This window comes from Astatotilapia calliptera, chromosome 14 (genome assembly GCF_900246225.1).
Source record: "Astatotilapia calliptera chromosome 14, fAstCal1.2, whole genome shotgun sequence".
Taxonomy (NCBI): Eukaryota; Metazoa; Chordata; class Actinopteri; order Cichliformes; family Cichlidae; genus Astatotilapia; species Astatotilapia calliptera.
The window spans coordinates 25,586,041-25,610,802 of record NC_039315.1 but is presented as its reverse complement, the minus strand read 5'-3'; the positions used below and the strand labels follow the sequence as shown (position 1 = coordinate 25,610,802).

Below are 24,762 nucleotides of genomic sequence, written 5' to 3'. Positions count from 1 at the left end.
TTAAATAGGAAATACTTTGAATTATATATATATATCTCAATATTATCAGTTCTGTTATGTACAACATCTCCAGGTTTCTGGCTTTGGTCCACAACCCAATGGCAGAGGTAGCAAAAGTACAGGCATTCTGTACTTCAGTAGATGTACAGATACTTGTGTTAAAAACTCTTTCAAGGACATTTCTATCATTTATTTTTATGCACACGCCACTGAACATTTTGTTATATTAATATAGTACAAAAAATAATATTAGGATGTGAGAATACAAATGTTATTTGAATCTAAATTCTAATCCTAATACTTCAGATTCAATACGTGATAACTTAGACCACTGACAATGTCATTATCAATTTGTAAGACTTTGAGAAAACATGGTAGAATATTTAAATATGTTATTTACAGTTTTGGGTAAGTTACTTAGTACTTAAATTAGTAACTTAGTTACATTACTAGTTACTTCTATCAAAAGTAACTCAGTTACTTCAAGTTACTCGTTATTTTCAGAGTAACTAGTTACTAGGGAAAGTAACTTTGGTTTTACTCAGAATTCTCTTGTTAATGTGTTTCTTCCGTAACTGGATACCCAGCAAGATTGGCAGTCTTCTAGCTTGCTTACTTGCCACAAGTGCACTGTGCCACCTACCAATAGAAAGGAAAAAATAATGTGCACATTTCCACGAGAGAAATCCCACGCCTGATTCTATTCTAGCCTGCTTTTTACATCCAACACAAAAACTGCAGTCGTGGTGCTTTCGATTGTCCTCAGAACTCGGAAATTCTGCCTTCTGAATAGGAAGATGTAGGTAACACCAGACTGCAGCTGAGCTGCATACAGGGCTGGACTGGGACAAAAAAATCATCTCGGGCATTTTGACTAGAGACCGGCCCACCATTATAGGAAAAATCATAAAGCCTTTGAATGAAAATAAACACTGTTGTGACAGTGATGTACACTATTCTGATGGTATATATGTATCAATCTATCAATCGTTTGTTGCAAGACTCAGATAATTATTTTTTTTTAAAGTGAGACATTTTAAATGAGAATAAGAAAGTATTTCCTTGTGCCCCCCTTTCCCTTTTAATGCCCTACATGGACCCCTGGCAACACTTTCCTAGATCCACCCCTGCACAGTTACCAGCTGTCAGCTACTTAAAAAAGGATCCTGGTGTTATTTGTCTCTCAGAAACAGTTCATAACTTCCCTTCAACTCATTCATGTTAACTAAAAGGTAAACCTTTTTCTCCATCACAGCTCTGATGATTCAGTAAGGACATCTCCTGATTTCATCTTCATGTTTCCCTCTCACCAGATAACCAAACCGATATCATGACCAGCAGGTTTACAGCTGTGGCTCCAGCGAACATCAGCTGATACTAGAAATTAATATTAAATAAATTCTAACAACAGCTGATCAAGCTTAAACGTGCTGCTGTTGTTTACTGCGACATCCGCTGGTTTTCTTCTTTCTGGCGCAAAGTGGGCGATAAATAAACAAGAGAGAAAAGCCGATCAGCTGATCATTGATCAGTTTCATGATTGAAGTAGAAACAGGAGAGCGATGGTGAGAGAATGAGAGGAGAAGAGGCAGCTGTGCAGCGTAAACACAGAATAAATCCAGCTTTGTGTCTTTTTCATTGTAGCTGAAGTACGAGACAAACTGTGTTCCTTTTTACCTCAATACGAAACGCGCAGTATTTTCTCTGAATACGAGACGATTCTGTTTTTTACGGGATGGTTGGCAACTCTAATAATTAACCTTATGAACAAAATAAAGTTCAACATCAGTAACATAGCACCACCCAGCTGTATAGAAACTCCGTCATGCTAGCTAGCACGCAGTACGAAAAAGTCAGCATAACGAAAATAAACTCCACCTAAACTTGGTTCATATCTGACCCAGATAGACTGCAGGTTATAACTTCTTACCTGAAGTTCAGTTCACCTGACACTCTCGGACCAGTGGCTGCTTCGGGTCTCTCCTCTTGCCTCCCTTAATCCTTCATCCACCTGCTGGCTTCCACCACTTGCTAATGTTATTGAATCTGTGGAAGCTCCGCGATAGCCACCACACGAAGTAACGAATAACGAGCCTATCTAAATCCCAGTAACGAGTAACGCGTTCCCGGTTTTGGCATAATAACTAGTTACCGTGCTCGTTACCACAATAATAACGTAGTTACTGTAACGCGTTACTTAATAACGCGTTAGTCCCAACACTGGTTATTTATGACACAAGCACTACAAGCGTTTAAAAAAGCATAGGGAAAATACTAACAACTCACAAAAACTTCTAATGTGAGCTCCAGTAGACTTTCTTAGTGGACAAGCTGTGATCAGTTGGCCTGTTACTATTTGTGGATTTACACATAAAACAAGATGTAAGTAGCTGTTTCACAGCTATTTCAGTTGAGTTCAATTTCCTACACTAATATTATACTGTGCATAATACAGTATACTATTAGTAATACTATTATAGCATAATGATTGAATTAAATGAATGAATGAATCTAAGTCTCATCAACTTAAATGTAAATTAATCTCTGCTACACTTGATGTAACCTAAGACTGACCACAACAGCCATTGTGTAGAAGTCCAACGCAGTGCTTTACTGCAAATTCACCACATTAATGGAGCTGACCTGTTTATCCTGCACAAAGTTACCCAGAAATTTAATCTGAATAACACAAAATTGGTATACCTAGCTTGTTTTCCAAAATGAAAATGCATGATTTGTCAAAAAACATCATATACTAATCCAATATGTGATTACAAATTATGACATTGCGTGTAATTTTAAATCTGCAGTTTATCAAGCTTCACTGAGTAGTCTTACCTTTAAATATAATCTCTCTTCTTCCTTCCTTCTCCTGTCTTTTCTTACACATTTCTCCATCTCTCAGTGAAGTTAGCTCTCTTTCTTTCCTCTCAGCAGCTGGACCTTTTGCTAGTAACATACCAACTGCACATTAACAATTTGTGTGTTTGCTGATGTTTGTTGAGCTGAATGGCACCTATTTGTTGAGTAAAAATGTTACTCCTTTTTCGCTTGTTCTGTCCTCACTAAGCGTTGTCCTCGTGAACGTAGACTCAGCTATACAGACAGCTAAACACTCTCCTAATCAAAATCCAGGGAACAGGCCAATGTGTTGAGTTGGATGATTTAATAAGGAAAAAGTGTGAAACTGTTGACAAAACCAGAAATAAACCAATAAAAATGTTGCCTCAATATACAGTATAACAAACACATATTCAAAAATATGAGCACAATATTTATCTGCTTAGTGAGTGCCCGAATAAAACATCAAATGAAATCACACTCATGATCAAAACGTTAAAGAAACCACATGACATATGAGCTAGCTTAACCTCACTAGCTTAGGTTATACATGCATTCAAATTAAATTCTAACTACAAACTATATCACGCCTTCACAACAAATAATAATGCACACAAGTTGTCTCAGTGATAACAAACAATATTACTCACAGATGATGCCGTTTATCAGCTTGTGAAGGCATGGATGGCAACAGATTAATGGAGGTGAAACTGCCTCTGGCTCGATCTTACAGAGTAAAAAAAAATACACAAAAACAACCACTAGAGGGCAAACTGCTGCAGAACAGAAAATACCTAATGCCAGCATACTCCCCACCTGACATCCCTAGGATGTCAAACTGCACATCACTTGACAGAGTTTCTCTGCAACAGGAGTATAACTTCAGACACTGGCCTTAAGTAAAGTTTTGGAACACTGTCTCTGAAAACTTTCACCTCGACCTTCCTGACCTTCCCATCGTCACTTGGAAAAGTCCTTGTGATCAGTCCTGTGGGCCAGTCATGCCTCTTCAGTGAATTGTCTTTCATCAGAACAACGTCTCCGTCCATGAGATTAGGTCTCTCCGTTCTCCATTTCTTTCGACCTTGTAGACTACTGAGGTACTCCCTTTTCCACCTCTCCCAGAATGTGTTGGCCAAGCTTTGAACCTGATGCCACTGACGTCTGAAGATATTACTATCATCAAAGTTACCAGGAGGAACAGGAAGTACAGCAATCTTCTGAGTTAGCAGCATAGCAGGAGTGAGGATGAGAGGTTCGTCTGGATCTGTGGACACTGAAGTAAGTGGTCTGGAATTGACAATTGCAGTTACCTCTGCCATAAATGTTGTCAGGACCTCATGTGTGAGCTGAAAAGACCCAAGCTTGAGGAACATTGCGTCAAGGATCCGACGTGTGACACCGATCATCCTCTCCCAGCTTCCCCCCATGTGTGAAGAGTGGGGAGGGTTAAACAGCCATACACAGCCCTGATCAGACAGGTAGTTGGACACTTCCTTGTTGTTACAGCCTTTGGAAGTGATCCCAAGCTCTCGACAGGCTCCAACAAAATTAGTACCACAGTCTGACCTTAGCTGTTTGACAGGCCCTCTAACTGCAAAGAAGCGTCTTAGAGCGTTAATGAAGCTGGATGAATCCATTGATTCGATGACCTCGATGTGTATGGCACGCACGCTCATACATGTGAAGATGATTGCCCAACGCTTACTGTTGGCTAGCCCTCCACGTGTCCTCCTTGAGGTGACACACCATGGTCCGAACACATCCAATCCAACAAAGGTGAACGGAGGATCTGTACTCAAGCGATCAGCAGGCAGGTCTGCCATTATCTGCTCCTCCTCTCTCCCACGCAATCTTCGACATGTCACACAGTTGTAGACCAAACTGCTGACAGACCGTCTTCCTCCAACAATCCAGAAACCAGCACTCCTCAAAGTGCCTTCCGTCAAGTGTCGTCCTTGATGGCAGACTTGTTCATGGCAGTGTCTGATAAGCAAGGAGGTAACATGATGTTTACCAGGCATGATAACTGGCTGACCCTCTTCTGCTGTGAGCTGTGACTTTTTCAGTCGTCCTCCGACGCGGAGAAGACCTTCAGAATCAATGAAAGGACAAAGCTTGCTGAGAGAGCACTGTTTAGGGACCTGACCTCCCTTTTGTAAGCAGTGTATTTCTTCTGAATAGACCTGCCTTTGGACAGCAAGAAGAATTCTGATCCTTGCATGATGCAGCTGGTCTGGACTGAAAAGCAGCTTGCAGTTGTGCCAACCGTGGCAAGGACCTTCTTTTGCTGCCCTTGTAAAGGAGTAAGCAATGTGGCAGAGCCTGGCAATAGCTCTGGTGAGTGACCTCCAACTTGAAAATCGCTCAAAGCGTTTACTGCCCAGCTGAAATGACAAATTTGTGGCACAAGTCACTACTTCTGGACGTAGTTCCACATCTGTTGCGGGTTCAACTAGGCTGAAAGCTTCCTGTTTTAAGTGACAATGTTGCTTGTCTACAAGAACGGCTGGTCCAGACAACCAGGAGGAAGCTGCAAGCTGGTTAGCTGGAATCGCTCTAGTTGCCTGGTCAGCTGGGTTGACATCAGAAGGAACATAGTTCCATTGGCTTTTGTTGGTTGAACGTCTGATCCTTTGTACCCTGTTATGAACATAGACGTAGAACCGTCTAGAGTCATTAAATATATACCCAAGCACTACTTTACTGTCTGAGAAAAGCTTGATGTCGTCTACCTGAATGTCCAACTCTGCAGACATAACCTCTGCCAGTTCCACTGCAAGAACGGCTGCACAGAGCTCAAGCCTTGGGATGGTGATGTCAGGCTTAGGTGCCAACTTTGTTTTCCCAAACAGGAATCCAACTTCGCTATGTCCTGCAGCATCTGTGACTCTCAGATAAGCAACAGCAGCAATAGCTTTGGTAGATGCATCACAAAAGATACAGATCTCCTTGCTCTGAGCTGTGGAGAGTGGGACCATTGTGTAGGCCCTTGGGATCTTCAACTCTCTTAGGTCTTGAAGAGATGTGCACCACCTCTGCCACTGTTCAAGCTTTTCTCGGGGCAGTGGTGCATCCCAGTCACAAGTCTCAGTGGTGAGTTCTCTCAAAATGAGGCGGCCCTGAACACTGAAGGGAGCAGCGAACCCCACCGGGTCAAATAAGCTGTTGATAGTAGACAACACACCCCGACGAGTAAAGGGTTTTTCAGCGCAGTCCACACGGAAAGTTAGAGTATCTGTAGCAAGATCCCAACCAAGACCCAGGCTGCGCTGCATGGGAGGGGAGTCCTGACCCACGTCCAGGTCTTGCAGGTTGCTAGCTAGATCTTCAGCTGGAAATGCCCTCATGACCTCAACACTGTTACACACAATCTTGTGTAGCCTGAGGTTGGATTGCGCTAGCATGTCTTGTGCACCTTTCAGCACTTTGATGGCATCTTCTGCACTGAGGAAAGATTTCAGGCCATCATCAACATAGAAATGTCTGTGCACAAAGCTCCGCACTTCGGGTCCATAGTCCTCTTCACCCTCCATAGCCGTCCTCTTCAGGCCATAAATGGCCACAGCTGGCGAGGGACAGTTACCAAACACATGAACCCTCATGCGGTACTCCAGCACTTTGTCATCAAGTTGGTGGTTACGAAACCACAAGAATCGGAGGTGGTCCCGATGATCCTCCCTCACTAGGAAACTGTGGAACATCTGTTGAATGTCTGTCATCACAGCCACTGGGTCCATTCTGAAACGCATGAGAACCCCAATTAGGGTGTTGTTGAGGTCCGGGCCTTGTAAGAGCACATCATTCAATGAGATGCCTTTGAACTGTGCACTTGAATCAAAGACGATCCTTATTTTTCCCGGTTTCTGGGGGTGATAGACACCAAAGGAAGGTAAATACCAATACTCTTTGTCAGGCTCTGGTGGAGGAGCTGGCTCGGCGTGTCCATTTTTGAAAATATCCTCCATGAAATCTATGAAATGATGTTTCATCTCCGGTTTCCTATTCAAGGTACGGCGAAGTGACATCAGTCGGCTGAGGGCTTGCTTTCGATTATTTGGTAAACGTGGTCTTGGACTACGAAATGGCAGGGGAGCCACCCAGCTGTTGGAATCATCTTTCTTGAACTCCTTGTTCATGATCTGGAGGAAGATTTCATCTTCGATGGAGGGTGCCAGCTTATCATCCTCTTTTGAATGGCTGAAGACCAGCTCACCTAAGCTTGGCTGACTGGAAGTCAGTGTGTCAGGGGATATTAGCTGTTCCTCTATGAACTTTTCTTTGCAGATGATCCTGTTCTCACAAGGCTTGAAGTAGCTTGGTCGTCCATTCTCAAGGACATTGGTCTTGAATGTGTTGACAGTCGGCCGGTGAGCCCCACCGAGACAGACGTCACCGACTATTACCCAACCCAGGTCCACTTGTTGGGCATAAGGTTCGTTGTGACGGCCGTTACGCTGACTGCGCACTTTGTGAACTCTGATGATGTCCCTCCCAAGTAACAAAAGTATCTCAGCTGACGCATCAAGAGGAGGGATCCTGTCAGCAATACACCTGAGATGCTTGTGGCTTTGGGCGGCTTCTGGAGTAGGGATTTCGTCCCTATTATTGGGAATCAGGTTGCACTCAATAAGAGTCGGCAATGATAAGTGCAGCTGTCCATCAGCTGACTCCACCATAAATCCAGAGGCCCTTCTTCCAGCAGTCTCGGTGATTCCTGAGCATGTTTTGAGGGTATAGGGGGAAGCCTCACCCTGGATGTCAAACATGTCAAAGAATGCTGATCTGGCTAGTGACACATTGCTTTGGTCATCCAGCATCACGTATGTCCTCACCTTTTGGTCTGGGCGACCCTTGGGATACACACTGACCAGACAGATTTTGGAACATGATTTACCTTTAAGACCCTCACCACACACGGCTGTGCATGAAGAGGCTGCTATGTCAGTGACACACTCAGTAGGCTCCCCACCATGCTCTGCAGAAGGTGGTCTGGAACTTGGAGCCCAAGGTGCCGGTCCAGGATGGAGTGCTGCGATGTGCCAGTCGCTGTCACACTCAGAGCAGTGGGTGTCAGCTTTACACTCTTTAGCTTGGTGAGTTGCTGAAGCACAACATTTAAAACATATGGAGTGCTCCACCAGGAAGCGTCTTCACTCTGCAAGTGGTCTTTCTCGAAAGCCTCTGCATTTCCTGAGGGAGTGAGGTTTCTTGTGGAGAGGACACTCTCTGTCTAGATCAACGGTGAGTCCTTTGGAGGACTGAGAGGTGGGGGGGTTTCCTACCTCAGTTTTACTTACGGATAAAGGAGGTTTGGATTTCCATTGTTTGGAGAAGGATCCGTCACCTTTGAACACAGCTGAACTGAAGTTAGCAAAAGCAAAGCTAGGATCATTTCTCATCTCTGCATGGTTATACACGAAGTCCACAAAAAATGAGAAAGGGGGATATGGAACTTGGTGCTCCCTCTTATAGCGAGACCCCTGAGTTATCCACTGTTCTTGGACATTGTGGGGCAGTTTCTCCGCTATAGGGTTTATTCCCCTTGCAGTGTCTAGGAAGCTGAGCCCTGGCAAATATCCCTCTTGCTTAGCAGCCTCGATCTCTAGGAGCAGGTCTCCGAGTTCTTGAAGCTTCTGGTGATCTCTATTTGAAAGCTTTGGGAAGTGGTTCAATCTATCGAAGAGAGAAGCTTCAATGGCCTCTGGAGAGCCATAACACTTGTCCAGCCTTCGCCAAAGCATGTTCAAACCCATGAATGGATTGTTGACATAAACTGCCCTTATCCTCTTGGCGTGGTGTAGCGACTCCCCACCAAGCCACTTAATGAGCAGGTCCAGCTCTTCACTAGGTTTGAGGCTAAGTCCCTCCACAGCGTTAACAAAGCTAGATTTCCATGACAGATAACTAGCAGGCTGGTTATCAAACACTTTTAGTCCAGCTGTGACAAGGTCTCGACGCGCCAGATATACAGCTAACTCAGATACACCTTGAGCCTCCAGTGGTGAGCGGGGTGGAAGTTGGTTTGTTGAGTCTGTGCAGCGATGTGTGTGCATGGAGGGGACATCTCTATCTGTGTTAAAAGGCAGAGGGTCAGGGCGATTCTTTCTCTGGTTGCCTGGGTGCAGGCCTTCAGCCGAGCAAGCAGAAGGATACGGCTGTTGTGTGTCACGACTGACGCAATGAACTTTGATACCTGGGAGGTGTCTGTGTTGTGGTACAGAAGCAGCAGCCTGTGTTTCTTTCTCATTTTGAGCTAAAGCATAACTCTGCCCTGAAGAGAAATGTGCTTGGATGAACTCACCAGTTCGCTGTAATGACTGCTTCGTTGCTTGAGCATGACTGGCTTTACTCCCAAGGTCCCAGTTGTCTAAATCCGCAGCAGCCTCAAACACTTGAGCCTCTGCTGAGGCAGCGTCAGCTTCACACTCTTCTTTTAGTGCATTCAATGTAGCCTCTATGCATGCTTTCTCCACTTGCATGTCTATTTGACGTTTTGCATAGGCTGCTCGTGTGCGTGCAGCTTCCGCCTTTGCACGAGCTTTAGCAGCAGCGGCACTAGCTGAAGATTTATTTGAACTTTGCTTGGAAAATGCAGCTGAGGCAGCACACTCTGACCTAACCTCCAGGCTCTGAATATCGGCGTCAATAGGGTTTGAGCTGGACATCGTTTAATACAGGCAGGTGAATGGGTCTTCAAATCCCGTAAAAAGATACAGAAGAAGTGAACGTAGCCTCTTTGATGTTTTTCTTCTACTTACTGGTTACTGGTGGCGAAGAAATAGGCTGCTGAGATTCCTTCAAAGCTTGATGTGATGATTCATCTTTTCACTGTTCTGTCCTCACTAAGCGTTGTCCTCGTGAACGTAGACTCAGCTATACAGACAGCTAAACACTCTCCTAATCAAAATCCAGGGAACAGGCCAATGTGTTGAGTTGGATGATTTAATAAGGAAAAAGTGTGAAACTGTTGACAAAACCAGAAATAAACCAATAAAAATGTTGCATCAATATACAGTATAACAAACACATATTCAAAAATATGAGCACAATATTTATCTGCTTAGTGAGTGCCCGAATAAAACATCAAATGAAATCACACTCATGATCAAAACGTTAAAGAAACCACATGACATATGAGCTAGCTTAACCTCACTAGCTTAGGTTATACATGCATTCAAATTAAATTCTAACTACAAACTATATCACGCCTTCACAACAAATAATAATGCACACAAGTTGTCTCAGTGATAACAAACAATATTACTCACAGATGATGCCGTTTATCAGCTTGTGAAGGCATGGATGGCAACAGATTAATGGAGGTGAAACTGCCTCTGGCTCGATCTTACAGAGTAAAAAAAAATACACAAAAACAACCACTAGAGGGCAAACTGCTGCAGAACAGAAAATACCTAATGCCAGCATATCGCTCATTCCTTTTCTGTAGAGCTAGCATGTCCGTATGCTATACGGACATCTGCAGAACAAGTATACTGGCCTATGTTTACCGCGCGTACAAATGCCATAAATGATACCACTGAACCTAAAGTCTGTTTTAAAATGTAGAAGAGTAATAAGATTAGAAAGTACATTTGTGTTAAAATGTAGCGAGTAAAATGTAATGCAGCACGGTGACACGGTGGTTAGCACTGTTGCTGCACAGCAAGAAGGTCCTGAGTTCAATTCCAACATCAGTCTGGAGTCTTTCTGTGTGGAGTTTGCATGTTCTCCCCGTGTTTGTGTGGGTTCCCTCCGGGTACTCCGGCTTCCTCCCACCGTCCAAAGGCATGCACCGACATGTGAGGATAGTTTAATTGGAAAATCCAAATTGCCATTAGGTGTGAATGTGCGAGTGAATGTGAGTGCGAATGGTTGTCTGTCCCTGTGTGTTGGCCCTGCGACAGACTGACCTGTCCAGGGTGTACCCCGCCTCTCGCCCTATGACAGCTGGGATAGGCTCCAGCGCCCCCCGCGACCCTGAAAAGGAGAAGCGGAAGCGAGTGGATGGATGTAGCGAGTAAAAGTCAAAAGATGTCAGAAGAAAAATAACTCAAGTAAACTATGGATACCTAAGAATTCTACTTAAGTACAGTAACAACTTATTTGTACTTAGTTATTTCCCGCCTCTTCCCGTTGGTAGTTAGCACAAAACATCACATGCACAACACTGGATTTTGTGGAAAAGGTGAGGGACGATGTCACACAGAAACAACATTACCAGTGAATTCGTGGCTGTCACATAATTATGTTACATCTCTCTTCAAGTGTTCCACGTACTGAAGCACTGGAAGTAGTTACAAAAAATTACAGGATGACCCCACCCTTAACAACAGCAAGTGTTACTGACCAAGTGTGTCCTTTCACTCTAAATATTTCACATCTAAGGGGCAGTACTAGAGACAGAAACATGGATACACAATATTTTTCCCTGTCGCCCATTCTAACTTGTACATAGAGAAAGTGGAAAACAGGGTCGTCATATTCTATGCTAAAACACCACTGATCGATTGGTTCAGGTATGTGGATGTGTAGGGTTTTTTATGAGAGAGAACACAGCAAAATCTCCAGTGTTAATTCAACTCCTATAGTGTTAAAGTTAACACTTTTCCAGTGTTTATATAATTCTCACTGGTTTAGAGTTAAAGTAACACTTTGCAAAGTGTTATTATTTTAACTCCATTGTAGTGTTAAAAATATAACACCCATAGTGTTAAAATTTCACTCTGTATGGTGTGAAGTGTCTTCACTCAGAGTGTAACTACCTAACATTTATAGTGTTGTTTTAGGACACTGATAAGTGTTCACTTTTACACTGGCTTGGGTTAACTCTTTTCACTGAGGGTGTTACTACACAACAACTATGGTGTTATTTATGACACTTTTAAGTGTTTATTTTCACACTGGATTGTGTTGACTGTTTTCACTTAGAGTGTTATTCTGTAACTTTTACAGTGTTATTTTGGCACTTTAAAGTGACATATATGAGCTTTTAAATACTAGTCTGTATTAATTGTCTGAATACAAAAATGCATTAAAGTGCAATTACTGTATGACGACTGTGTTACATTCAGTGAAAATCCTTGTTAAGTCCCTTTACAGGATAAAAGGAGAAAACATAAAATTGGTCACATAAGAATTTTAATAAATATTAAATTCCAAGCACCATACAGCATACGTTCACAACAAAAATAATGGCACAATGTACAGACCATCATCATCACCATAAGCACTTTGCAAATCAAAGGGCTTGTATATTTCAATACAGTCTGCTTTAACAACATCTTTTTCATCCGTTTCAAACACTTTATAAGCATGGCAATGTTCACTGAAATTTTCAACCACAAGCTTCTGAACTATGAAGTAGGTGTGACTATTGACCAAAACTATTGTTTTTATTCTGCAAAACACCGGCATCTCATGTTCAGAACCACAACAAATGACCAATCCTGTTCTGTACTCAGTCCCATTAATGTTAACCCAATTAGCAGAGAAAGCCTCTTCTGCAACAGCAGGCAAGCCTAGGGAGATCATTTCACTATTTTCCTCACTATCAACATCAAATGATTTCAAGGGCCCATACTCAACATGGCTTAAAGGACATGTCTCCCACTTGTATGCTATGGATGTTTGATGTTTTTTGGCAAGTGACACTGTGATGTTCTTAAAGTTCTTAAGGGTGTCTTTGAACACCCTATGTTTAGCCTCACCTCTCATGCTCCATACATGCAATAATGGCCCAATTTTTCTGATGCAAGTTGGGTAGTGCAACATAAAGTGGTGTTTGGGAATCATGTTCCTACCTGGATACAACAATTTGAACAAGTCATGATGTTCCATTGTTAAATGTTTTAGAAGCACAGTCATGCCATGTGTAACAGATGGAGAGAATATGATGTTAATTATTTGCAACAATAGCAATAGCATAGTCCAGTTCTGATTTCCTTCTGGCACAATATCACCAAAAATTAAAGGAATGTTTCTTATCAGACAAAGAGTCTGAATGGAGTTAAGACCTATACTATTACCACTACTGTCTAAGTTCACCCTTGTTGGACGATTTTTGCTCTCCAAGTAGCCATAGTCAAAAGCATAGATCCGTGACAAAAGAGCAGGTTTCGGCAGAAAATTGTCTGACAGATATTCCAACAGTAACTTTATCTCATATTGTGCTACCCCTTCGAGAATATCATGCATAATGTCCAAGGAAAAGTTCTGGCAAACATGAAAGAATTGAAGAGTGTTCAGTGTAGAATTCTTTCTTAAGCCAAACACATGTAGCTTTTGAGGATCAGATTGCAACTCACTGCAGTGCATTTCAAAAAGTTCTTTCCCTCGTAAGATGATCTTTGGATCATCCTCAGTATACACACTCTGTGCATCCTGTTTTGCAATTAAACACAAACGACAAAAGTAACGTCCACTGAAAGACTCAACAAAACCCAAAATTGAGTGCATCCCCAAGTTGTCCCCAGTTATCTGACATATAGTGCCATGGACCTTTTCAGATGAGAAGGGTAAATCAATGCCATGGCTCTCCAAAAACTTTATGTCATCAATCAGAGGCTGTAAAATAGGATCAAAGCCGTATTTTTTCACATCTTCTGCATGAAACAATGCAACCAAATGAATGTTCATCAATGCAGAATTTAACTTTGGAGGCAGATTTCTGAGGACAAAATAGATTGCACCAACTTTGTGAACACCACGTTTGGAACCAAGTGGATTAGCAGTCTCAAAGTCATCATAATAAAGCTGAATTTGCAAAGAAGTCTGTGGTTTTGAAAACAATGGATGAGACTTATAGTAACTCCCATCACAAAAGTCTTCATATCTGTCTTTTTTGATACACATGGTTTAGCAAGCAGCTCGCAAATATAAGAATTGCGACATATAAATTTGATTGTTTCCAAAATTGGAATGTACACAAAAGTGTCTTTTACTGGTACCTGGTCATAAGTGCCTGATTTTTTATTTAACCTTGTATCATAGCGTATTCCTAAAGTCTTTTCCACTGGATCCACAATTCCCCATTTTTCACGGAAATATGACTTTCTTTTAGCTTCAGTGTCGAACTTCTCAACTGGATTGTCAAAAGTCTCAAGACATTTTTCCACTGGAGATCTAACAGGATTTTCTGTTGGCACAACGTTCAGTACTTTATGTTTAAACTCACAGTGCAGTCCATCAGCAAAATCTTCCAAATCACAAACAAGTGATGACACAAAACTATTTGCCAAACCACTACCATTGAGTTTACCAATAATTTTAGTGCAAATTGCTTCAGAATTTTTTTTAATTCTTTGACCTGACCCATTGTTTTCAGAACACCCAACCTCTAGGCTCTGAGTAACACTTGTTCCAGCAACTGCTATGTCTGTATCTTGTAATCTGTCAAAATCAGCTTGAAATGACTCTGAGGGTTCTGCATCACCACTTTGACAACAATCTTCATCATGAACACTATTTAAATGTTTTTTTAAACCAGAATATGTAGTGAACTGACGGCTGCAACCATCTTGTGAACAAGCCAACTTAAATTTGGTGCTTGGATAAAAACTGTGACCTAGTCGCAAATGACTTATCAAAGCCTGACTGGTGCTATGCAGAGTTTGACAGATAAAACATTTAAACATGGTTCTCATTCAACATTTTGGCACGCAACTCACGAACACGTGGTGACTCATCTGTTGAGGTGGCATCAATGTTGAATATGGTGGTCTGCACAAAACTGTAGAGATGAACCAGTGACTCGTCGTAAGATAAGTTGAACACGTAGTGGGATTTGAAAAGTTCATCAAAAGCACTGAGTGAGCTGGTGGCTTGGCAGGGGATGAGCTGTTTGTCCACTGCGATGTAGAAGGTGTCAATGCTGTTCTGGGTTCGACCAACAGCGAGGATGTATGGTTGTTTACCATCTCTTGCTTGCAAGTGTTCATCAATGCTGCAGCATGACTAAAAACAAATGAGATATTGACATATAGGCCTAGCTTATACTTGCTGAGTATGAACCATTCATTCAGTTTGACATTATGTGCCTTGCTAACTTATTACAAAATACTAAGACACATACTTCATGGAGAGGAAAACTAAAAAGTGCAAAAACTGAAAAAGTGTTTTGTAGGATTTTAAAAAGTGAGACAACATATTTACCTTGTGAAAGTGCACCATTTTGTGTGCTGCATCAGTTGGACTTATTTTGGTTCTCCTCTTTCGTCCAGCTGTGGGTGGCAAAAGTTGAAGGAGTAGCAGCAGAGAGGCCATGTCACTGTCCCAGTCTGTGTATGGTTGAATTTATAAAACAATTTCAAAATGACAGGTAAAAATAAATATTATTAAAATCAAACAAGCATGGTGCGACGCCTACCATTTACATCACTCTCTGTTGGTTTCTCAGCAGCTTTTATCAAACGACACAGGTCAGTTGACTGAGTCAGCTGTTTGGCTTCTTTAATAACCTTTGGCTTGAATGACATGTCCCACTTCTCAAGCAACTTGGTGGCTGTTTCAGCACCAAACAGCAGCAGGAAGTCTTGATTGACCTGTTCATCATACACACAGGACATAAAGACAGTGCTCAACATTGTTTACATTGCAATGTGATTTTGACCAATATGGGATATAGCCTGACTGGGATGACCAATGATCACATCTTTTACTGTTGCCATCCACATCAGCAAAACAAAAAAAAAAGGATTAACAGTTGAAAATATCAAGTGATTTGACTTACTAGTCCTTTGACATCCAAAAAGCGTGGAAATGTTTTGAAGACATCTGCAGTTCTTTGTGGATCATGCACCAGATCCTGGCGATGTTGGAACGTCATTTTCATCTTCTGAAATACACTTGCTTCATCAGGAGAGTGAACAAGAAATGAGATGGCCTCCTTGCAGGCATCTCCATCAAGTTGCTGAGGCAATGTGGTTGCTAATCTTCTGCGCTTAGGCCCTTGTTCTTGATGCACTGGGACTTCCTTCACTGGCCGTTTGGTTGTAGACCTGGACATGGTTTTGAGGCGCCACGCTATATATCCAGTGCCTTTCACTCCGTCGTAGAAATGCTCCTGTCACATTTAAACATAGATGAAAAATAAACATCAAATGCGATCTTACAGACTTTGCAGATTCAGCAAAAAGAAACCCAAGGACTATTATCATGTAACAGGTGCAATACATGTTAAACAACATCCACAATTTCAATACAGTTTTATGACAATAGTTATTACGAAAGAGGAATTAAGATTTTTCTTTTAAATCATTTAGCTGATGTAATTATTCCATGATGAAAACTAAATAATGTGCTGTTTTACAATCACTGCATGACTTACATAGCCGTTTGGAGAAAATGGATCCTTCAATGAGGGAAAGAGTGTAATTATTCCAAGGGCATATTTCTCCTTTTGCTTACGGGAGGGAATTCTGCTATAGAGGAAATACAATTGACAATGTTAAATCAGAAGTATGTGTCTTTACTGCAGTATACATTACAAGAATATTCCATATGGCCCATCTTTACTTTTTTATTAGGTACTATTACTCTTACCCATGTCTCTCAGTCATATCACTTGCCAATATGTTAACAAGCTGCCGCCGGGTGCGGTGGCTCAGTGAATTTTCGGCATTGTATTCTTCAAGAATTTCCTCTCCACCAGGTTTCCTAGTCAAGGCATTTTTAACCATCTGCTCATATAAAAGGGAAAATAATAACAATAAAAACTTGTTTGTCAGTAAAGGTGAAAGTTTAGAGGAATGTCAACAAACCTGTGAAAGACATATCTAGCAAGAAGCACTAACTTCTACTAACATTTTTTCATACAGGGCAAGTTGGGAACCACCATGTTTTGAATTTCAATTTGTATAACAATCTACAGTATAAATGGTGTCAACTCAAAAATACAAAAGACATTTTCTGTTCTCAATTACCTCTTTTGCAGCCTCTGACACAGAAACATTTGGTGCAGAACTGTCTTTGCTGGATCTACTGCGGCCTGCAGGAATGCCCTTTTCCCTGAGGTCACTGTCACTTGATGAAAGTGATATAGTGTCCGTGAGGGAAGATAATGTATCCGAGGAGGATGGTGTGGAATGAGCTAAAGGACAAAAATCTTTGGGAGAGATGATTTGGTTAACTTTCTTTAGGCTACTCCACAATGCCATTAATAACACAATTTCAATGTTCATGTTCAGACAACATTCTATACAAATATGACCCAGCCCTGTCCACTGTCATGTATATTGCATGAAGACAGGTCAATGTCATCTGCATCAAGAGCAAAAGAACTTGGCTCTACATTGAGTGGGCTATACTCTGAAAATTTAAGTTATGATAACATTTACCTTCATCTGAAATCTTTTCACGTATTGTCAGGCATAGGTCTGGTTGGGCCTCCAGTAACTCCAGAAAAATGTCTTCTTCGACAGCTGTGTCAGTTTCATCGAAAATATCAAGGTCAGCAGCATCCGGAAGTCCAAACTTGGTTTTGGCTTTACAAAAAGATAAGCATAATGTCACCTAAAACGCCTGAAAAACTTTTTTAAAAACTAATTTTGACTTTTTTATTTAGCTAATATTTATTAACAGCTGTTTTACCTGTCTTTAAAATGGTTAAATTAGACAAGTCTGCAACAACAATATAGGCCTAGGCCTACTGCTCTGTACTGTTTTTAATGTCACACATTAAAATAAAATGTGTTAACATTTAATTCGTTTTTTAAATAGATGAGATGCAAACATGATGAACTGATACATGTGCAACAAATTTTGTTCTGCCAGGTTATCTTACCTTCACTGATGAATTCTAGATAAGTGAATCCTGCGTGCAATTTAATGTACTTCTTTACATTGAGGTATTTCACTTTCAGCAACATGTCTTACAACAGCACCTGGTGGAGAGAAGGGGGCACAGAATATTTTTTACCATATATTTAAACCATAGCTTAAGTGGCAACAAATCCGGACAACTTTAAGAAAATATTAGGCTATACATTGTGTGATGATCTGTGAAGGGGTGACAGACCACTTCAACCTCAGGAACATAATTTGGCTTCCCCCTGCGCACTAAAATAGCTGAACTTGGGTACACAGAAATAGCATCCAATGAATTATCCACCCATCCACATGTTTATAAGACGACAACGGCGATCTTCTCGTCTGCACGCAGGCTAGATACTTAGTTCTGCTATGTTGCGAGTAAATCGCTGTAGCCTACTTGGGGAAAAGCATCTCTGTTTAAACCATGTCAGGATGATAATCCACATAAAATTTCCTGTTGAACGCACACCTGCCTTCATCACGCTTTCACTTATGACAACAAATATCCCTTATACTGTAAATTAATGAGTGCAAGTCTTACATTTATATCGGGAGTTTCTGACACATGCACAGCCGTCTGGCTAGTTGCTACTTTGTGGTGGTTGTTTTGTGACACGACATGCTAGGATTATCAGTGGAGGCGACGTCAACGACCCTCAGTCGTTATACCGCTTTGTCTTAAACACTGGATGGTAGCCTATTTCACTAAAACTGTAGAAAAGGGGAAAATGTTCCCTTAGATTAGGCCTACTACAACATAGGGCTGCTCGATTATGGCAAAAATGATAATCACGATTATTTTCACTGAAATTGAGATCTCGATTATTTGACGATATTTATTTAACAATAACAATGTATTGAATAATGACTTTAAAGATTGTCAAAAAATAATATAAAATAGTGTGCAAATACTGATAACAGTGCAAATGTTTGCAATATAAAAAATAAATGAAAAATGTAAACATCTATGTTTAGTGAACGTTGCAGTGTTGCTCTGTGGTGCAGCTACAACACTGTAGCAAAGTTTACACACTATGTCTACTTGATCCACGTCTGACTGAACCCATAATGTTTCCACACCACTGAAGTTTTTTTTACCTCTCTTTTCAACCAACGGCAGTCACTCTCCTCTCCAAATAACTTCTGCTTAGCTTTCCGAGCTTCCCTCGGGTCCTCTTAATTGTTGTGACACGTGTTCGAAATGCAGAGAGGTGCGCTCGATTTGCCACACGGAGCAGCGCGAGAGTAAAGCACGAGGGAGGGGCTAATAATCGGCTCAGTCATTTTTAATGATCGTTGAAAGCCCAGATCGTAATCGTGATTAAAATTCGATTAATTGAGCAGCCCTACTACAACATGTATGATATATCCTAACCGTTAGCAAGCAACCCATGCACAAACGCAGCGCGCCTTGCTTGGTCACTAACATCTAACAGAATTCCATAACCCCCTGCCACTTCAAAGATTTGTAGGCTAGGCTACTGCTAAACTCGCTGGTAGCACGTGTAATTAGCCTATCTTGACGCTTTCCAAAACTTGACTTGAACGTCTCCATGTGATTGTTTAGTTCACTTTTAAATAGGATATTTCTGAGGCGAATGTTCGCTTCCCTTAAAAGCAGTGGGCTAAACGCATTTGTCTTAGCTGCCAGCTAGGCTACCACAAATTCAAATTTTAACATTACATTTAACATATCCAGAGGATAGCTAACTCCTCCCTCGTTTCATTTAATAAGCATTGAACACTGGAAAGCATTTCTCTTATGACATTAGAACTAACTAGAATTGAGAATTATATTAAGCACGCATTTATTTTCGCTGCAATATTAACTTGTTATAGAGGATAGTTTAGCTACCTAAGCTAACGAATCCCATCTCTTACCGCAGATGAATACACTCCACATTAGGAAAATATTGCATGCTTCTGATAAATAATGTTATAGGCTAGTTAGTTACAATATTTAATAATGATAAAATAACATAGGTCTTGTTGTATAGTTCTTACCTGAACAACCTCCTCGATCTTGACAGCAAACTTCTGGCGGACTCCTCATGCCCATGAGCGCGAAAAACCCGGATGTGGAAATCAACTCCAAATGAGTGTTATAGTATTGACTCTTTGAAATAACTCCGGCTACAGAGCTTTTTCAGCACCGTTAGTGTTACTGTAACTCTCAAACCAACACTTTTCAACTCGAAATTTTTAACACCAGTAATTTTAACTCACATCAACACTTCGGATTTTGCTGTGAAGACAAATATGCTTAAATTATGAGTTTTCACAATCTATTATTAAACGGTTAGAATTTAAAAGTTGTTTCACATTGCACCATGGACCTCCTCTCTGTGGCTCAGAGACAAAAGGCTGCTGCACCCAGGCAGTAAACACTTTTTTATTGCATGTCTCAAAAACACACTGTTAACACGGTGGGTTGAAACTGCTTAGGGTGGCCTTAGGTCTGATGTTGGCTCACATTTCTTCTGCAACTTTCTGGGCATCTCCTTATTTGGAGACGCCACTTCACCCATCACCATAGCAACCACCTCTTGCCCACCGACTTGCATAAAGAGGTTGGAGAAAGAGAGCTTCTCCAACCTCAGAAATTTACGACCATGTTTACCTTCTGGTGACTTCAATAGTGAGACAGACCCTTCCCCTCAAATTCCTTAGAGAAGGGGGCTCATCTCTGTTTATGTCTGTTAGTATTTGAGTACAGGAATCTACTTCTAATACTACTCTACAATGCTTAACTTTGTGCAGTAAAGTATAAAACACAAATATGTGTGCTAATTATGAGATATTAGCCTTAAAGATAAAAATTAATCCCAACAGATGATACCTGGGTGATTATCAAACCTCAGGATGTACCATAATTCATCAATTACATTAATTCAGTACACAAACACACTGGGAGGGAATATATGAAAAATGACATGCTAAGATTCTGAGACAGTGAAAGTATCATCAGGAATGAGGGGCATTTGAAAGTTGATGTATACTGTGATATATAAACTAACGAAGGTCAGATCAGTGTTTAAGGTTTGGCTTTCATCATCCAGTGGAGCCCAAATTAGCTGTCATAAGGATACTGCAACACAGAGCAAACACCATCCCTACAGACACAACGGCCAACAAAGCAGGGGAACATTATATCAAAGAGGCCCTGAGTAAATGCAGTTATCCCACCTGACAATTTCTCAAGCAGAGAAGACACCTGAGGAATGCTTCAGGTTATCCAAAAAAGAAGTAGGACAATTCATGTTTAAGCAAAAACCACTAGTGATTCCATATTTGTCAAGAATACTGGAACAGCTGATATGCATATTTTCATTATTTTCATCAAACATAGCTTTCAAACCCTAAAACACAAAATTGGTCCACCCGAAGGATCGTTGGGTGTTCACAGTTAAGTGCTAGGAAGATTGCCATGAATTATACATCGGGGTAATCAAAAAACAATTGGCTGAGTTGATGGCACAGAACAAAAAAGAGCAACTTCAGAGGCCAGGGCTCTGCAGTCTATTTGTACCTACAGGCCAGTGGCCACTCTCAGTGATACCAATGTACACATCCTGGACAGGGAGCATCTCACAATGCCGTGATTGCAGCCATTTCCCAATTCTGTGCGAATAGTGCTCATGGCCATCGACTAATGGTATGACAATTTGTATATCAATGACCATGAAACTAATCTTGTGGCTCATTGTTATGTGCTGGTGCTGGGTGTGATCGTCATGCAACTGTACTGTTAATAAGGTTGGGGAAATCTGCAGTCAGTTGAGACTGAATGAGTCACTAGGATTTAAAGCTTCCCCACAAAAAGTGCTGGGATCGAACAGAAGTTAGCAGATTTAATCGGCTACACCTACCTGTGTTAGCACACTTGTCAATCAAATCAGCCATCTAAATTTAAGGCTTACTAGTATTACCCCATTAATGTGCTCACACACACACACACACACACACACACACACACACACACACACACACACACACACACACATATATATACATATATATATATATATATATATATATATATATATATATATATACTACTGTAAGATTGGGTGTTTTAATTTGGGAGTCACTAAGGGCTAATTTTCTTTTGGAAGCAGCCATCAGAAAAATGGAGTTTTTAACAGTTCACTGTGGCTGTCATTTATTTAAAGTCATTTTGAGATTCTTATTTTTTTAATCCCTTGCCTGACTTAAAGGGAATGACAGTTTATTATCTATTGTAGGATAAAGTTCTCACACAAGGATGCACCTGCCCACAAACTGAGTGAGAGCTGTCCAAGGTCCTGAAAGTTAAGCTCCTTTCTTGGCATTGGCTGCATAATGAAGCTGCCGCTGGCCATGGTGCTAAAGTGGCTAGGTGCTCTGGTGCTCTTGTGTTTGTTTAGTGTGTGTACTTTGCAGCTTTTGTAACAGGTATGTGGCATTCCAGTGAATCAGGTCCCAACTACATTGGATTCAGCACTGCCAATCCCAAACAGCTTATCTCTCAAAGAGACTAAGAATAGAAAAAGAATAATCTCTCTCAAAGTAGGACTTTCCAGACATTTTCAAGCAGCAAACTGTGGATCTAAAACATACACAAAAATCCCCCATCTTCTTCTTTATACACACTTTGTCAGTGGCCCTTGATGAATTGGAGTTCACCCTTTGCCTGGTTAAAAGCCGCGTAAGCCTAATGATGACAGGCATCTGGGGAAGAGAGATAAAGACAAGATGTCCTCAGACTTCATGACCCTAAGAATTTCTTTCCTTTCATATGCCCCCTCTAATCACTACAGTTCCACTCAATCACCTTGTATAGGCATCACTCAGATCTTTGACAATAAATCTGGATAAATGGCAGGCTTGGCCTGTCCATTCATTTTCCTTTGGTATCCTATAGACATCTTCAGCTAGTGGAGAGAGGAAAACAAAATAAAAGATTTGCATCTGAATAATGCAATAGCCTAGTGGGAGTTAGGAAGAAACAGTGTGGAGAGAAGTGGGAGGCAGATAGAGAGATGATTGACAGAGGGAGGAGAAAGATAAAAACAAAGAAAGAAGAGTAAGAGTTGAAAACAGGGTTGCAGGAAAGGGGGGTGGAAATAGATATGAGAGGGAATGTAGAAGAGGAATGAGGGGATATATAGGAGACAGTCGAAAACCAGGATCACAGAATTGAAAATGCTGCGTAAAGATGCAAGACAAATCAAAGAAATAAGAGCAGAATGAGAAAGCAAGACCAATAGTGGAAGTGGGAAACAGAAAGAATTTGGTAGACAACAACTCTGTGCCACTTTTGGAAACAAGAACTGCAGAGCAGAGAAAGAACAGAGTGCAGTGCTATTCTCTTCTCCGACTATGTTGTCTTCTTTCATCATCGTAGCGTATTGTCATTCTTGATGTGCCTTCTTTTTTTGTGGTTGTTCAATTGTTTGTGGCTTTTCAATCACACCTGTTTCAATACCTTGCTCTCCTGTAACATTCCTTACCTCTTGGGATGTCTTTGACCTTTCTCACTCCACATTTCTCCTCTGTTTCTATGACCCTCTTCTTATCCTGCATTCCTGTATTGCTAATCATTTGTTGCACTGTTTTGTTTGCCAACTACTGCAGTGGCACCTAATATGACAAACCTATCAATGATGTATGTTGTCGGATCAGGGTTTGATTAATGCATTTCTGTGTCAGATAGTTTCTTATTATCTGTGCCTTTCTATTTTTTGTGACTCCTACTATATTGCCTGTTGTGTTTCATATGTCATATATGAATAATAATAGCAAACTCATTGTCTGATAATTCATATGGCCTACTGAAGCCTACTTTTAAAAAAAAAGGAAAGAAATTAAGAAATTGTAACCTTACCTTGAGGAAGCTTTAAAAAAATGATTTCAGTGGCATTTCCACATTTACCATATATAAGACACAGAAGACATCTGCCTTCTATGGAGGCATCCTTAATGCTAAATCATATCTACAACCTTTGGAGCAACATGTGCTGCCATCCCCATGACGGATTCTTTAAAGGAAAAATCCTGCTCATTTCAACAACACAAAGTTAATCAAATCAGCTGTTCTACTTTCTATGACACTACATATGACAGGACGACACTGTACTACAAAAGTCCAGGTGCTACAATAGTCTCATTGCAGTCAAATATGCCATTATGTCAGTTTGCATTGGCTGATTTAAGTTATTCTCTGTTAGGTTGCAATTGTTAAATGTTGTCATTGTTTTACTTAAATTTGTAAACTGTGCCTTAAACTGCATGGTTAGATATTCTTCTGTTCCTCCCCTACACATCTATAATGCTGGAGGAGGTAAGTAGCAGACACATTCCATGTGAGATTCTGGTTTCCTTATCTTGTGAAGGATGTCCACTCCCAGCCATTTCGGGGCTCGCCTATGCTTGCATATGGTGAACCATTGAAGTTAAGCCATATACGGGTAATACAGGAAATGTGGTTAAACAGTTGTAAGCATATATTGTGTGGCAGGAAGTCATGTACACACACACATGACATGGCTGGTTCCGACCAGCCTCCCTTGCTAGTAAGTAAAACCCGGTTACGTTGTTGTCTTGCTTTCCTCATGGGTGATAAGGCTCTGAACTAGCGGGCCTACTGAAGTGCAGACCCAACATTCTCTCTAGGTGTGCGGGACTCCATTAACTTTAAACTTCATTTATTTATTTTTAAAATTTACGGGATACCACTGAACAATTTTGAAAAGTCTGACAGTCTCTTTTTCTTTCAGTCCTGTTTTGTGTTATCATTCACTAAATTAAGAGTTTAAAATGTTTGAAGTGTTGATTTCTATGCTAAAATATGATAAAAAGAAAGATGGGAAACAACCGGGGGGATGTAGAGTGAGGGGACATCTCACTGAATAATGCAATAATAGACACCATGGGCTTCTCGTTATCATTACCTATTTATTTATTTTCTCAGAAGAACAGTACATCCACTCCTCCTCTCAAGCAATTACTTTTAATTGGATAACCTTTTCGTTTGCTGAAGAGCACTATTTTTAACTTAGAAAGCACAAGGTGTTGAAGCGCCATGCTTTCCCTTAGGAATAGTGACTACATAGAAGGGTAGAATGAAGT

General features: G+C 40.9%; 1 protein-coding gene across 1 annotated transcript; it reads right to left on the bottom strand.

Moving 5' to 3' along the window:
* Positions 1-14,215: 14,215 nt before the first annotated feature.
* Positions 14,216-18,449, bottom strand: LOC113036924 (uncharacterized). Its single transcript, XM_026193531.1, has 9 exons — positions 17,624-18,449; positions 17,178-17,324; positions 16,764-16,945; positions 16,384-16,520; positions 16,169-16,262; positions 15,572-15,904; positions 15,209-15,383; positions 14,995-15,119; positions 14,216-14,796 (listed from the first exon to the last, which is right to left on the bottom strand). Exons 1-9 carry the CDS (start codon positions 17,706-17,708, stop codon positions 14,470-14,472), a joined length of 1,605 nt encoding a protein of 534 aa, XP_026049316.1. The 5' UTR covers positions 17,709-18,449; the 3' UTR covers positions 14,216-14,469.
* Between the last annotated feature and the right edge of the window lie 6,313 nt (positions 18,450-24,762).